Source organism: Oxyura jamaicensis, chromosome 3 (genome assembly GCF_011077185.1).
Source record: "Oxyura jamaicensis isolate SHBP4307 breed ruddy duck chromosome 3, BPBGC_Ojam_1.0, whole genome shotgun sequence".
In the NCBI taxonomy this organism is placed as follows: Eukaryota; Metazoa; Chordata; class Aves; order Anseriformes; family Anatidae; genus Oxyura; species Oxyura jamaicensis.
The window spans coordinates 48,206,116-48,218,489 of NC_048895.1; the positions used below are offsets into that span (position 1 = coordinate 48,206,116).

The 12,374-nt window shown below is 39.1% G+C and overlaps 1 protein-coding gene across 2 annotated transcripts in view; it reads right to left on the minus strand.

The window, feature by feature from the left end:
* Nucleotides 1–701: 701 nt before the first annotated feature.
* Nucleotides 702–12,374, minus strand: part of IGF2R (insulin like growth factor 2 receptor) — a 52,659-nt gene continuing 40,986 nt past the window's right edge. Inside the window, exons 38-48 of one of the 2 annotated variants that reach the window (XM_035320158.1) lie at nucleotides 11,770–11,977; nucleotides 11,235–11,381; nucleotides 10,540–10,774; nucleotides 9,413–9,549; nucleotides 8,315–8,429; nucleotides 7,224–7,370; nucleotides 5,640–5,824; nucleotides 4,710–4,896; nucleotides 3,453–3,617; nucleotides 2,797–2,866; nucleotides 702–2,369 (exon numbers count right to left, since the gene is read on the minus strand). In XM_035320158.1, coding sequence (XP_035176049.1) covers nucleotides 1,968–2,369; nucleotides 2,797–2,866; nucleotides 3,453–3,617; nucleotides 4,710–4,896; nucleotides 5,640–5,824; nucleotides 7,224–7,370; nucleotides 8,315–8,429; nucleotides 9,413–9,549; nucleotides 10,540–10,774; nucleotides 11,235–11,381; nucleotides 11,770–11,977 — 1,998 coding nt within the window. In that variant the 3' untranslated portion in view covers nucleotides 702–1,967. Of the gene's footprint in view, nucleotides 2,370–2,796; nucleotides 2,867–3,452; nucleotides 3,618–4,709; nucleotides 4,897–5,639; nucleotides 5,825–7,223; nucleotides 7,371–8,314; nucleotides 8,430–9,409; nucleotides 9,550–10,539; nucleotides 10,775–11,234; nucleotides 11,382–11,769; nucleotides 11,978–12,374 lie in introns of both variants that reach the window. The other variant, XM_035320157.1, reaches the window with a different exon arrangement.

The window sequence follows — 12,374 nt, forward strand, 5'->3', positions numbered from 1 at the left end:
AAGCATACTTTGCTGGAAAAATAGCTCAGGGAAGCAAGTCACGCATACAGCAATGAACATGAGATTTAGTCTACTTACAAATGCTTAGATAAGAAGTGGGCAACAGCCCCAAGACTAAACACATCCGTTATTGCTGTCAGCTACATATGATTAGAAAAGGTCACTGATACACTACCTGGGGATGCATATGAAGCAGTACTTGTTCTACACAGGTTTTATTACGCACAGTAAACATGAAGCAACCATTTGGTTGTCATGCACCAAGTCATTTCAGGCAGTATTTTACAGACCACACAACTGTAAAATGTGAGCCTTAAAGACTTGGGGAAGCGAAGCACTATTAGTCAATATCCATTCAGGGAACTCTTCCAATGGTAACTGACAGTATTAAAAAACACACTTTGGCAAGCCTTATTCCCCCAGAGTGTACTAATGTCAACTATGAAAAAGGCTGCTTTTGTTTTAACAATGATGAGATGCAGCTTTAGCCAAACTGTTTTGAGACTTCACTGGGAACAATGCAAGAGGAAAAATAATTTTGAGTCTGAGAAAAATGGTACTGGGGAGTACCTACATATATATGTATATTCTGATCTTTATGATCAAACATTTTGAGTGATGTGATTATTAGCTATGACAACAGAAAAGAATATCGCCAAGCTGATGACCAGTATTAGACCAGCATAAGAAAGATTCCAAACTTGAGATGTGGGGATTTGGAATACCCACGTCATATCTTTTATTGAAATTGCTGAATACTTCATATTACACTATTTTGATTCAAAATGGAGTTTTTATAAAAAGAAACCATTGCTGAAACTGAATAAGCCAGCCAAAATGAACAATGAAGAGTTTCAAAAGAATTCAGACCAACATATCTATTTTTAAAATTCTTTGAAACCTTCTCATTGCCCATAAGTTAAACACCTGGAAAAGAGCAGAACTGCTAGAGGAAATTTGACTTCCATTAATTACCAGCAACACTGCAAATCGACGACCACGGCCAGGACCTCAGCCTAAGAACTAGCTCTTACTCTGTGAGGAAAGACTAGCCCGATTCTTTTCTTGTAACAAATGCCAGAGAGGTATCATGCAGACTAGAGCTCCTCTGGTTGTTGGGCTTTTTTGCTGATGACAAACTGGGCAGTGCAAACTGTATTCTAAGAATTCTGCCTCTGACCTTGAAAAGTCTTGTTCTGTGTGGTCAGTCTAGTCCAGCCATGATCTAGGAAAAAAATCTTTGGATGCTTGTCAGCTGCTCTGGCAAATACTGATGAAGTCAGTCATATGACCAGTACCAAGAAAATATCATGCAAAGGACAGCAACCATTCCAGGCTAAAGCTATACAGAATTGTACCTTTCAGTCAATACCTTTGAACCAATGATCTGTTTAAATTAGAATGGATATTCAAATTTACAGGATAAATTAGACCAGTTCTAAAATTTACATCAAATCATCCTAACACAGAAAAGTTATATTTTTCCTTGTCTTACAATGGATGAACCCATAGAAGGGTGAACCCATAGAATAATACCCTGCCGGCAGGAAGAACACGTTGCTATAAGCAAACCTGAGTAGTGAGGATCAATAAATACAAGGAGTTAAAATGCTAGTAGTCAGATAACTTGAATCTCAGGAGCCAGGGGCTTAATTCAGCTTTAATCTTGTCCTTTGAAAGGTTCCTTTTTAAGCAAGCATTTAACATCTATGCTGAGGCTTAAAAAAGTTGTCCTGGCTAGAGAGAGTCAACGTAACTCAGCTAACTGGATGCTAGAAATCCAGTCATTACTGAACAGATCATTGTAAACAACCAAGACATCTTTCTCTTCTTCCCTTTTCAATGGTTTCTTGTTAAAGGCAAAATTCAGAAAAATCTTTCAGGCCGAAGTCCTCATATTTGGTTGGAAGTGTTGTCCCATTTTATATATAATCTCTCTATATATATTTGATTAGGCACAAGAGGGATTAAACATTCAACAAGTCCTCATCACTATCATCATGAAATGATGCTGTATTTGTAGAGTTCTGTGCCTGCTGTTGACCTGACTTGGCTTTTGTTTTCCTTTCCCTTCCCCCATTCAGCAAGTAAGCTTTGTCATCACTGCCAAGGCTTGGTGGCTTCTTTTGTGGGTGCTTGCTTTTGTCTAGTCCTCTTCCTGTCTGAATCTTTACATCTGGAATGGTTAACACTTCGTCCTCACTGTCTAAGTCATCCACACGGAGAGATGTAAAGGCTTCAGATGTAACAGACTTGGTAGTGACGTGACCATTCTCCTGCACTCCTTTTGCTGTTCTTTGATTCGGTGCTGCGATTTCCTCCATAAGCCACTCTGTTTCATTTTCATTAGCTTCTTCTTCACTGTTTATCTGCAAGAAAAAAAACGCAAGAGGTTCTGTATAGCACTCTAGACTCTTCTACATACATTGATCTCCCCAGTTGTCAGACCCACTCCCCACATCCTTAGGTTTAATTTAGACTGAGATAGTTAACAGCACACTCTTGCAGTATTACTATTGCTCTACTGTGTCTGAGGTGTACTCTCTTCCAGAAGATTTGTTATTTGGCTATTTATGGACTATATGGACTATTTCCTCAACTCTGTTCTAAAATGGGAAAGGTTCCCATCTTACAATATAAATGTAGACAATTAGCTACCTAGCTTTCCTCAAGCCACATACATTCGTTTCCATTCACTGAAGGAACTGGAGATTAAAGGTTTTTATCTATTCATTAGAAGAGCTTCACATTAAATTTTGACAAGAAACAAAACCTTTGGTTTTGCTACTGTATTACCTTTGTGTATTTGTAGGAAACACCTGATGTTCTTCTGCAGCAGTTTGTTATCTTGTTTACTACAGTCTCCCTAAAGAAAAGGGAGAACACTGCATTAGGAAGACTATATTCCCCTCAATAGCCCTCACATTTCAGCAGATTTCTATCAAAGCATTTTACCAAGCAAGCTGTAAGCTGTTGTGTAGCAACATTTGACCCTAAACCTTTCTAATTACTACAGCATCATGGACTGAATATTACATCTTCCCCCTTTATCACAGCTTCAAGGTGAATGAAGGCCAGAGGTGTTTTAGTCTTAAGGGAAGAAAGCAACCTTGTCTGGAAAGCAGAGAAGCAGCATGACTTGCGTTTGTTCTTTGCTATGGTTCCAGCCTGACATCATGAAAGGAAAAGGACAAATACTAACAATATTGTCACATTAGTTTATCCTCAGTTAGTAGTTGCTCACAACAGAGACCAGCCCAAATCAATTGTGCAGTCCATCCCTCTTTACGTGGACCTTCAAACAATAATGGAGTTTGGAAAACTGTTGCTTGACACTTGATGCTGCCAACTAGAAAACAGAACTTCAGTTTCTGAAGTTCACCATTCCCCCTTCACTGAGGAAGCCAAATTGTCCCACCAAAATTTTACAAATCCTCCCAATCATTTCTCACCTTCTTTCTTTTTTGTAGAACAGCAAGATTATCAGGCATGCAGTGAGAACAACCAGAAGGACACTCAGCACAGCACCAACTGCCTGACTTCTCCTTGAAAGACCTTTATGTACTTGGGCTTCCTGATCAGATTGGCCCTCACGGCTTCCTGGAACACTGGTTGATCTAATAACAAATTGGGAAGAAAAGGAAGACTAAGATCTACTGACAAATTGCATCAAACTAGATTAGGAACAGACTTAAATTAAAAATACTACACCAGCCTGTCAGAATTTATAAAGAACATAATTTAGGGGATTTTATTATAAATAAGTCACTGAAAAAACAAACACAGGTACTGTGCCTACATTCTGGTGTGCTTTTAAGCAGTGCATAAAACTGAGATAACAGTCAAGACTAAAGCATGCGATTACTGAAGTGTGTGATTAGACACCACATCTTAAACAGCAGCAGCTATCCACTCAATTAAACCTGCACCTGAGCAAGCTGTAGAAGTTATAGCAATTATTTACCTTCCATCTGACAGTGGCACTACACAAACTAGACTGCCTTAACAGATAATCCCCTGCTTAAAACAGAGAGAACGGTTCGCCTGTGCTTTTAAGCTAGCACCTAGAAAGTTACAGTCCTATAATTATTTCATTCTTTGCAGCAAGGCTGCCCACAGCACCAAGAACACAAGTAAGCACTGAGACACATCGTTTTGCTTTTAAACCACTGCCTGTCACCTCATTACTCCTTTCCGGACCTGTATAATAAAGAGTTCAATTCTGTAGAATAAAGAGATCAATTCTCTGCGGAAATACCTCATTATTTCCATGACCTATAATGATTTTTCACTCTAGCCTGAAGAAGTGGGCAGATAGAAAAGCCAGTTTTTGCTCTGGCTTTCAATTTTTCCAGGCAATAAGGCAAGGAAGACAAAAATCCAAATACTCATTACTCCTCTCAGTAATGTGAAACAGCATGTTCTCAGCTACAGTAAGTTTTACTTAATGGGAAGAACAGTAATAAATCCTACCATACCTCTCCATTATTTCCACTGCAAACACGAAGCTTTTAGATCCAGATCCATCTGACTGCTAAATAAATGCTTGCCATGCACCAAACATTACACACATGGACACTAATTACATTTACTCATAAGTCTACTTTTTTAAGCCTGTCCCCAACCTCCCACCCCATTACTCTGTCAAGTAAAGACAAAAGAGCCTTTAGTTGAGAAGAGTTACTTTAAGAAAACAGTTAACTACTCACATTAGTGGACATACAGCAGATGTGTACCAGGTAAATAAATACTGACAATCTGCTGTCTCATGAAGAAATTCAGGGATGCCTTCCTTTACAAGTGAACTGCAGTGGAAGAAAATTGTTGAGGAGACAAACTTTGATTTATCTTTACCACATCTGGAATCCGATGAAAATATGACATCCAAGTCATCATCTAGAACAAGAAGAAAACCTTATAATTTAGCACTTCCTTGAAAATACTCAAGAGAACTATACCCTAAAGAGTTGTGTGTCTGTGTCTACATTCTCACGTCTATTTGTTCTGCAGCAAAAGCTTACATTTTGCAGCACCTGCAGGTGAGCTTATACTTTCACATAGCTGATTCCAGCCAGTTGCTGTGGAACAGTGGTCTGAACTCTTTACAGGGAAAAGCAGCTAGGTGGAACAGCACAAGCACAGAAGTAAACAGGAGACCTAGTCTCGTCTTACATTATTTTCACTGAAATCTTTCAACAAGTGTCAAGCCCAAAATCTACTGCTAAGGCCACATTCACAACTGCACTCACATAATAAAAAGAAGCAGTCTAAATTATAAAAATAATAGAATGGTTGGAAGGAACCTTAAAGAACACCTAGTTCCAACCCCCATGCCACGGGCAGTGACACCTCCCACTAGAACAGGTTGCTCAAAGCAGCACCCAACCCAGCCTTGAACACCGCCAGGAACGGGGCATCCACAGCTTCTCCAGGTAACCTGTTCCAGTGCCTCACCACCCTCATGACAAAGAATTTCTCCCAAATATCTAATTTAAATTTATCCTCTTTTAGTTTAAAGCTTGGAAGAGCCACTCTGGACAGAAATGGTTTAGCATAGATGTCATGAAACAAGAACTGTTTTTTAAGGAAACAATTCAAATAGAAGATTGAGCAATTACAGCTAGTGAGCAAGTACTTACCCTCAACGTAATATTTAGCCTTTTTAGCCAATCCAATTCTGCGAAAGCGACGCTCATTAGTTTTAACCTGACAGATGTTAGCTTCAGAGCACTCTGGGAAACTTGAGTTTGTTATACCAGAAAGCTGAATTTCATATACATATTTATCTCCATTTGTCCGTATGTCACCAGAAGCTGTGTACAACCTGAGGAGACAGAGGGCAGGTCTATGCTAAGTCTAAACTCAGACTTAGGTGATTTCCAAGACTTAAGACTGGCAACAGTGATACCTGTTACCTCAAGCAGATTCCAGATCAAGTTGGAATGATAGATTCATCATCCAGAAGAGACACAGAACAGAGGTCTCCTCCTTGAGTACTACAACCGAGCATTATATTTAGCATAAAGCCTTCATAAGAAGGCACTAAAACCAAACTTTTGTAGTTATACTGTCCTCAGTGAGTACACAAGCACTTAAACACCTCTAAAGGATTAAGATAAATTGAATACAGAAGTATGATTCAGCAGCTCTCACACAAGCTAGTATACTGACCATGAAATCCATATTGAGTGTTTTGTAGCTATGATAAATAGCCTAGCTTAGCTTTCATGAATTAACAAGCTTTCGCCAGGAGGGCAACTAGATCTACCCAAGTGCTATCCAACCACCACTTACAATCATATCCCTCCTTTTCTGCTGGCAAGAGTAGAAATGCTCTGAGACTCAGAGTTATTTGTTCTAGCCACCTGCTTGAAGGCTGAGCTTGATCAAATGTGACTTGACTTTAATCCCACATTACACCAAGTTTCTCATTTCATCCTGACCTCCTCTACTCCCTCATCCAGGCCTGTTTGATTTCACCTGATAATGTTATAAGCATAGAGAAACATGTATGTGCAGCAGGTCTATTCAAAATGCAGTTGCTCAGTTACACCAGTCCTGCGCTCTTCAATGCACACTGCTGAATTGTGCCCTGCAGGCAGGGTTTACTCTTCCCATAACACTACTATAGACAGGTTTCCTTCCATAACATTAGAATTTATGTTAAATATAGTTATAAGAGTTTCTGGAGCAGAATTGTTCGCAATGTTAGTACAATCATTGTAACTGCTGGTCTTCCACTGCCTGTCCAGATTTCAGTCATGCTTGAACATTCCTCCAGAGCTGTACTCCTTTGCTTCTAAGGTTACTAAAGCATAGGTCCTCGCTTGCATATGGATCTGATGAGCAGGAAGAAAGGTGTTTTGAAAAGAGTCGAGGAGTATTGTAGATGAAAATCAGGATCTCTGATAATGATCCAGTGTCTACACTTTATGGAAAAGAGCAACAACCCACAATAAAACATTCTAACATCAAGATGGTGTATGTGCAGACTTGAGATTAGTCTCGAATACCCCACGACATGCAGCTTACAGCTGGGCTTAAAGCTTTGAGCAGTAGCAACCAGACCTTTAAGTCAGCCATTGGTACAAGGCTGTCAGCAAATTCCTGCTTAACAGCTACGAATTGTTAAGGCAAACTGGAACATTCATACCAAGCTCTTTTCTTGCAGTAGAGTTCTATAGATCTGTATTTTTTTTGTTTGTTTTTGGTCTTTAACTTACTTGTAATAAACATCACCTAGAGAAAAGTTTTTCCCAGTTGTAGGGTTAATAACTGTTCCATTCACTACCTCCACCTCCTGTGGCTTCACAGCACAAGCTGCACGTGTGTCCCAAGTGATGTAGTAAACACAGTTTTCTTCATCAATCCTGCCAAACAACAGATAACTGATTATTCCAGGGAAGAGTAACAAGCACTTAGTATCTTGAGTAAGAGAAGACAGCTATTTGCTCATGTATGGGAATCTCCTGCCTAAGCATCATGCAGAGAGTAAGCTAGAATAGTAAGCACTGAAAAAAACTACTTGAGTGATATTGATCTTATCTGAGGTACAAGACTGCAGTCACCTGACTTCACTTTAACTCCCTGCTTCAAAAGTTCTAGAAGTCACACAGTACATCACACAGTTTTATTTAAATATTGTAGCTAACTAACATGCAAGTTTGCTCTTGGCAGGTTTAATGCTTTGCACTTGATCTAGCCAGGAAAAAAACATAAGCTAGTCAGATTTTGCTGCCTAGTTCTTTGACTCAGGCACAACCTCTTGTTCAGTTTCTTTATTCTACAACCAATATACAGTCAACCAAAACCAGACAGCAAAAACACATCAAGCTTCCTTAGTACTTGTGATCATGCATATATAACTCAGTCTAGACAGCATCTAGTTAAACAATCCGTACTGATATAACAAAGCTTTGGTATGGTTCAGTAATAGAGCAAAAACACATTTTATAACCTATGTTTTGTCATCTAAATTGCTTATCTACAGTAAGAGTTGTCTACTAAGTAGATTTGGAGCGAAGTTACTAAGAAGAGCAGTTATACTACAACTGACAACGTAACAGCATTCCAGTATAATTCAGGAGTGGAATGCCTAGATTTTTGCCCAGGCAGTTTAAGATATACAGAATACAGCTATTTATGAAAGTGAATGAGTACAGAAGCTTCAGAAGATCCATGTATTACAAATACAGACCAAGATTACTCTAGGGGTTGTCCAGCAGAATAGAGGGTCACTGTCCTGAGACTTAGTTATTAGAGGTGTAGCAGAAACCATGAAGATCAGTCAGTGGTACGGTAATTTGTTACTCACCTCTGCAGCACAGGCATGCCAACTGTTTTTGCACATTTCAGTTCTATAACAGTTGTTACTTTCTTGTTTTTCCTGCATTCCTGCCCACTGGAATAACTAATATACACTATACCATCTAGAAGAGAAATAGTGATGCAAGGTTTTTGTAAGCAACTGACAAATTTCCTTTGTTCACTCTCCAGACTTCATTACGTTAGACTAACCTAAAGGTCCCTCCACCCCACAGACCATTTACCAGTTAAGCACTTGTGTGATTTGAGGCTTTCACAATGATGATCATTTAAAAATTGCTCCTCCAAAACTTTTGCATTCACATAGTACCTTATGTTCAGGTTACCAGTATGGGTATGACTCACTCTTATATTTAACATGTCCTTTTTGACATCTTAAGAGCAAGTAAACAGCTTATAAACAAACTCAGGCAATTAACAAATGCAATGCATCCATTTTTTTTGTAGCTGGTTGGAAGACTTCTCATTTTCACTAACTTAACAGCATTTTTTAAAAGATTCTTTAAATTGAAAACTTGAATAAAGTTGGGATTTTTACTCCTTTTCTTAGGAGAGAGGCCACTTAGTCATCTCTCACATGCTGCTTTAATTGGAGCATTAAGAGACATAGGACAAGTTTTTCAAAACAGGATGAACCAAAAATAATACTCCTCTCCCACCATCAGAGGTTGGAAGGTACCTCTGGAGGTCATCTTACCAATCCCCGTTTAGTTTAACAGGGCCACCTAGAGTCACTTCCTCAAGACTATGTCCAGACTGCTTTGAAAGATCTCCAAGGAGGGAGACTCCACAGCCTCCATGCAACCTGTGCTAGTATTCAGTCATCCTCACAGAAAGTGTTTCCTGATGTTCAGACAGACAATTCACCTGTTACAGCTTTAATTACAACACTGCTTATTTACTTTAATTTTTTCTCATGGCCTAAACACTACTTTTAATTTTGTGTTGTTCTCTTTAAACAGAAAAGAGAATGAAGACGCATTGGCAAAAGTATCTCAAAGTTGAGTAGAATCCTTTAGGAGCCATTACAGCTAGGTTGTAAGATTTAGTTCTCTCAGCTCCCTACAGGAACAAAAGTTAATTATACCTGTAACATTCAGCTTCTGTGTATGAACAAGCCCAAGAACTTCAACATCTCCATTGTTGCTTTTCCTACAAATACTGGCTCTTTCAGGGCAGCCTGTGGGTCCTTCATGTACCCTCTGACAGAGATTCAAATAGTACCTAAACAAAAAACATGGCAGAAAAAAACTTCTTCAGGCTGAACTGTCAAGAAGAAATATAAGCTTTGTAAATTCTTTACAAGGAGCTAGCCACATTGAAAGATCAAATACTCAAGCTAGCTGAAGGAACAAAACACATGTTAACACTTAGCAGGTTACTCTTAGTTATCATGTTACAGTAAACGACTGTACAGAGAAACTGATTAGCAGATTAGTTCACTCGAGTCAAAACTAGAAATTTGAACCAAGACAAGGAACACCCAAGTTTTCTCTCAGCTATAGAACTTATAGCGCTCTCAATTTAAGCCTCTTTGGAGTTACACCAGTTAAGTTTGATAAGAGCGAAAGAACTAGAAGCTTTACATTTTACATAGGGTTTTGTTAATCCACAGTTTACTGTAATTTTAGAATTAGATGCTAATTTTTGAATTAGATGCTCCTATCCTGACCAGTTCACTTCTTTGTTAACCTGGTGGGTCAGACTGGAAAGGTTGATGACTTCCTGACATTTACATTTTCTTTTAGGTTGATACTGGCAATTTTTTTCTGCCCCGTCTTTATGGACGTAAAGACCTTCTTGAACTTTAGACAAGATGTTATGTGCTTGAGTCAAGAGAGAACAAACAAAACATTAAGATTTTTTTATCAACATAAGTAAGAATTAGAAAAAGGCATTTAAACTACAAAATTAAAATAATTTAAGCAGAAAGCCTTTAAAAAAACTTTTGTTTGAGATTTACTCATTCTTTAAATAGATACCAATAAAGGGAAAGGGTGATGACGAAGAACATAATTATTCATCCTGTTCAGATAAAATGGGTCCCTTTGTGCCCCTTTTTTTTTTAAGGTCTACATACAACTTTAAGATGACAAGCTTTAAGATGTTGTCAGAAATTTAAACAACCCTGAACATGGACCTGAACAGAAGTACTATGCCACATTATAACTTCAGTTACACTGAGCAGCAGGCTGCTCCCTGTTCATGACTCACGAGTTTCCTTTGTGGAAGAAGATCCATGAGCCTGTCAGAGAAGACAGCATTCTCAAGTCGTAAGTTTTGTGTTTCTCAACAAACTTGCACTCCATCTTCTTTGGAGGACAAACAGCCTGTGTCTTCCATTCAAATGTCACAGCACATCCCAGCATCTCACTCATAATGTATGGACTCCCACTGCCAGCATTTTCATCACATATGAAAATAATGGTAGACGCCCTTCTTGCAGTTGCTGTAAGAAAGGAGGTTGGAAGAAAATTATTTTGCAAGAGGCTTCCAGACATATATGGGTTTTAGTGTAGCAATTCAGAGGCATGGGAAATTTTAATCAGGTATTGTTTCAGAGAGAGAAGCAGCATAAATATTTTACCTAGCAACTTCCTTCTCCAGGTTAACTTTCAATGCTATTTTTTCAGGAAGTTGTGCAACTCCTCCCTCCAAAATGAGGGATGTCCATGAAGGTAGTCAGCACTTGAACTTGTGGTTTTGAATCACTGTGATATCTAAAGGCATGAACTTTCTCTTTTAACTTACTCATGTAAAATTAGGTTTGTTCCACAGATTCCTTACCTTGCCCACTCCCACCGCTTTCATTTCACTGCATTACATCAGAGGTCTTCTGCCCAGCCCAATAACAGCTAACTCACACTGTTAACTCAGACCCTTGTATATTAGATATAAAAAGTTCTTACCATTAACACAATATCCCCACTTTCCATCTCCCTGGTAGTCTGCAGTTGTAGCACACCACGGCCTCTTCTTTTCTTCCTTAATACATTGCTCATAGATCTTCCCTTTGTACTTGAAGGGGAACACGCAGAGCTCTCCCTTTTCAGTCACTGAGAAAGAAAGGTATGCTCTCTGAACAACGTGCAGTGGAATAGCAGGCATATCCACATCCAGGACCATATCCAAAGCCTGCACATCAACACCATTCAAGAAGAGTCATGTGCAGAGGCAGACAACAAATACTGAAACATCGAGTCAAAACCCAATTAGAAAACTCAGATGTAGCATACAATTAGCTATGATCACCCCTACAGAAAAATTGCTCTCTTCCAAAAGAGAAGCGTTGTTGCAGATTAGTACGGTGCACATGACTGAAAACCATGTTTCTACTGTGGTATGCAAAATACATATTACTTCCCTCCTTTAGGGACAAAACTGAGATTTAAGGGTAAGAAAGCTGACAACTCCTTATATAAAGAGGGTCTTCTGCAATCTCACCTGGAGGGCACCAATCACCTCCTGTATACTGCAAGATGACTGTTTCATCCTGGCGGCTATAGTCCATTTTCATTTCCTTTAGGCTTCCAAAGGATGACACACCACTTTCAGATGTCAGACACACTGCTCCATCTTTGCATTTTCCCTGGTATCCATCTGCTGCTTTACTGCATACACTAACATGGTAACTTTGGGATCCAGAAAGTACCTGTGTGTACACCCAGAAACGTCAGAAACAAGGCTTTAAAGGCTGGACTAGGTGATTAGGTCTTTTCCAACATAAATGATTATATGATTCTACGGCTTCCTCTGGAAGCCTGCAAGTCAATACTTATAGAGAACAAGCAGAGGGCTTTAGAAACTAAGTCTCATGCAGTCGTTGCGTAATGCAGATAACTAATTATGCAAGTTTGGCCTTCATTTATGCAGCAAAGCTGCAGGTAAGTATACCCATGGGGCCAAGGATACAGCATGCTCAGAAGATATGTCTTCATGTTCAAGGCCAAATCAAGATTCCTTTCAGTGAAAAGTTCTCCCTTTCCAACAGTAGATTCATGAACTTCCCCCTCAAAAGCATTGAAAGGCAACGCTCTAATGTTACTCCC